Here is a 3,593-nt window from a genome sequence, read left to right as displayed (position 1 = left end):
ATATATATATATATATGTGCATCTCTACCTTCCTCACAAACCGATGCAAAAGATGGCAAAGTGAAATAGACAGACTTTGGACCAGTAGTTTCCTATCAAAAGAAGGGAAGTGTGTGCGTATCAACAAATTTAACCCACTAATCAGAGACTATAAAAAGATAGATAGATAGGTGCCCCAACTCCACATGCCTATACCCACACATGCATAGACGCCATAAAACAAATCGTCATTGCCAAGAGTATCTCGCTCATGTTAGATGAAGGGCTTCTACACCAAGCCTTTAGTAATTGAAAGTGCCATGTTGAATGTATTTATGCCCAAGAGCTGCACCACTAGCTAGTGGGAACCTTGTATGAGATCCATAGCCAGCTTGCAGCCTACTACCCCCATTCATTGGCCATTTTGGCCAATAGAACAGGAAAAATGAAACCTCCTTCCCTTCTTTCCCATAAAAGTTCCTTCCTTTTCATATGCTGCCTCAAGTAACCCCGGATTGATAAATAGAGGAGACTACATCTTTTTTCCACTTATTGCACATTTGGCAGAATAGCCACATGTCTATTGTGCTTTTCTCCTTTTCAATTTCAAGAGCCAGTTGAAATGCCTGTACACATCAGGGATCTTTTGGTCAAAATTTTTATTCACAATGAGTGGGGCAGAAGAGAGTATTCGGCACAATCTGTCCTATCCCAATGCATGAACGACTCTTCCCCAAGGAAAGTACATCCCCATTCTTTACAAGCTCCTAAGAATGTACACCACATGACAAAATTTGTCGAAAGTGGCATCATCTTTAGCATTGCCACAGCGCTATCAAGATTCCCTGCACGACCAAACATATTCACAACACACCCATGATGCTTAGTGTGTGGGATAACACCATGATCTTTGGTCATGATATCAAAATATGTCTGGATCTTACTAAAGGCACTGCTCCGTGCACAAGCAGTGAGAACAACAACGAATGCAACTGAATCCGGCTTTACACCATCACTAAGCATCCTTTCAAAATTAAGTAAGACAATGCTTGTCTCTCCAAGTTTAGAGTATCCTGACATCAATGTGGTCCATGAAACCACATCTCGAGCAAAAAGCTTTTCAAAAACTTCCTCTGATCTTGCAAGTAAACCATGTTCCGCATAGACACCAAGCAAGGCATTGCCAACAGCAAGATCTCTTCCCAACAGTCCAAGACTGTCAATTTCAGCATGCAATTCCTCAGCCTTGTTCATGGCTCCCATGGTGCTGCAAGCTTTTAGAGCCAGTACAAACATTGCAGCACTCGGGGAGACACACTCCAATCGCACTCGATCCAACCACTCAAGGGCTTCATTACTGGGTCCATGTTCTCCATACCCATCAAGCATTATATTCCAAGAAACAGCATCATGAACCGGAAGTTCGTCAAACACTTGCTTTGCTAAAGTCAAGAAGCCACCCTTGACATACATATTTAGCAAGGTATTCCCAACAATGGCATCTCTTCTCAGAAACCCCTGTTTGTCAACCTCAATATGAATATCTCTGCTTCTATCTGTAACCCCTATGGAAGTACAAGCTTTTAAGCTGCATGAAAGTGTAACAGCATCCGGGCAAACACCTTCAAGTCTCATTTGTTCTAGGCACTCTAATGCTTCCTCAGAATGACCATGCTCACCATATCCTGCCATCAATGAAGTCCAAGCAACAACATCTCGAACCAAAAGCTTATTGAATACTTGACGTGCTATGCCAAATGATCCATATTTGGCATACATATCAACCAGGGCATTTCCCACAGAAGGATCTTTTTCCAAGAGCCCTAATGCTTCAAGTTTGGTGTGCAGCTCCTTGCCCTTGATCATACAATCAAGGCTTTTGCAAGCCTTCAAGCTGCTTACAAAAGTGACGATGTCTGGAAAAATACCCTCCATTTGGACCTGTTCAAAACATTTAAGTGCTTCTGCACTATTACCCGAATCAGCATATCCTGATAGCAAAGTGTTCCACATTATTAAGCATCGGAACCGAAACTTGTCAAATACCTCTTGTGCAATGCAAGGAAAACCAAATTGGACATACATGCCCAACAAGGCACTACCAACAACAGGGTCTTTCTCAAGCAGCCCTTGTCTTTCAAGCTCAACATGTAGATCCTGGCCTCTATTTATGGCTCCTGTAAGGCTACATGCTTTCAAGCAACAGACATAGGTGACACCGTTTGGGATAACACCCTTAGTTTGCATCGTTTTGAAGCATTCAATAGCTTCATCACAATTCCCATGATCAACATAACCTGAAATGAGCGAAGTCCATGCAACAATATTTTGCAATGGAAGCTTGTTAAAAACTTCTTGTGCTGTGCCAAGGGAGCCCAACTTGGCATACATGCCAACCAAAGAGTTTCCAACAACAACATCTCTTTCAAGCAGACCAAGTCTTTCAACCTCCGCATGAATCTCTCTTCCCTTCCATATGCTATCACAAGCTCTTAACGTGGAGGCAAAAGTGACTGCATTCGGGAAAATACCTACATCTTGCATTTGCTCATAACAACTTAGTGCTCTTTTGCATTGACCTTCCTCTGCATACGCTGAAATAAGCGTAGTCCATGCGACCACATCTTGAACTGGAAGCTTCTTGAATACTTGCTTTGCTTTGATGAGTGAGCCGCACTTTGCATACATGGCAACCAAAGCACAGCCAACAAAAGGGTTTGTTTCAAGTAGCCCTGATTCAACGACATGACAATGTACTTTGAAACCTCCATTTAGGTCTTTCAGCGTAGCACAAGCCTTTAAAGCTGCAACAGAGCCTTGCCCACTAAAGTGCACTACAGCAGGATGCTTTTGCATGAACGGATGATGAAACGATTCACAAGAGACCCAAATCAATGAAGCATTGTGCATACAATCGTTCCAGTACAGATAAATAATTCTCCTCAAATGTTCTTTATAACATCTTCATCTTCTTCTTCTTCTTCTTTTTCTTCCTCCTCCCCCTCCTGCTGCTTTTCTTCTTGTTGTTTTCTTCAATCATCTTCGTCTTCGTCGTCGTCCTCTGCTACCGCTGCTAAGTTTTTCTTTTATTTTTGGCCTGCCACAAAGGGCTGAGACTTTAGGAGCCCCCCTTTTTTCTAACTTCTTTATTTTTTGATTGTTTTTTTAATAGTCAATTTTTTGATTGGTGGATAAGTTAGTGGTCACTCATTGTTGGATAAGCTAGTGGCTGCCAAGAAAATGATGAAATAGCCAGCATCTTGATCTACTGGAATTTATATGTATATCAGTATCTATCTTGAAAACGGGTCTTCATTGAAAACAGAGAACTTAGTCTCCATGTCATTGCTGAGCTAGATAGGCAAGCCATCGATCGGACACGCATTGGAATGCAACTGCTGCACATAGTTGTGTTCCCTGTTGAGTTGTAAGCTGGCCTGTCACATTGGCTCTCGCATGGCCTCGAGTTGGAAGGCACACTGTACATGCTGGCCCAACAACCCAAGAGCGCCAACTAGGTGACTCTCTGATTCGCAGGACCCCAATGCCCAAGCTGCTTCCTCACCAGCATTCTTGCCCTCCTCCCAACTATCTCTTGACCACTCCTTTGTTGT

The 3,593-nt window shown here is 42.7% G+C and overlaps 1 protein-coding gene across 1 annotated transcript; it reads right to left on the bottom strand.

The window, feature by feature from the left end:
* Positions 1 to 208: 208 nt before the first annotated feature.
* On the bottom strand, positions 209 to 3,098 carry LOC147433794 (pentatricopeptide repeat-containing protein At2g39620-like). The gene has a single exon (XM_086490397.1). It carries the CDS (start codon positions 2,887 to 2,889, stop codon positions 643 to 645), a length of 2,247 nt encoding a protein of 748 aa, XP_086346523.1. The 5' UTR covers positions 2,890 to 3,098; the 3' UTR covers positions 209 to 642.
* Between the last annotated feature and the right edge of the window lie 495 nt (positions 3,099 to 3,593).

Source organism: Adiantum capillus-veneris, chromosome 19 (genome assembly GCF_014529385.1).
Source record: "Adiantum capillus-veneris isolate H3 chromosome 19, ASM1452938v2, whole genome shotgun sequence".
In the NCBI taxonomy this organism is placed as follows: Eukaryota; Viridiplantae; Streptophyta; class Polypodiopsida; order Polypodiales; family Pteridaceae; genus Adiantum; species Adiantum capillus-veneris.
This window is presented reverse-complemented; position numbering and strand designations above follow the sequence as displayed.

Coding starts and splice junctions, on each gene's coding strand:
- LOC147433794 (XM_086490397.1), bottom strand. CDS start 2,889: ATGCACAATGCTTCATTGATTTGGGTCTCTTGTGAATCGTTTCATCAT.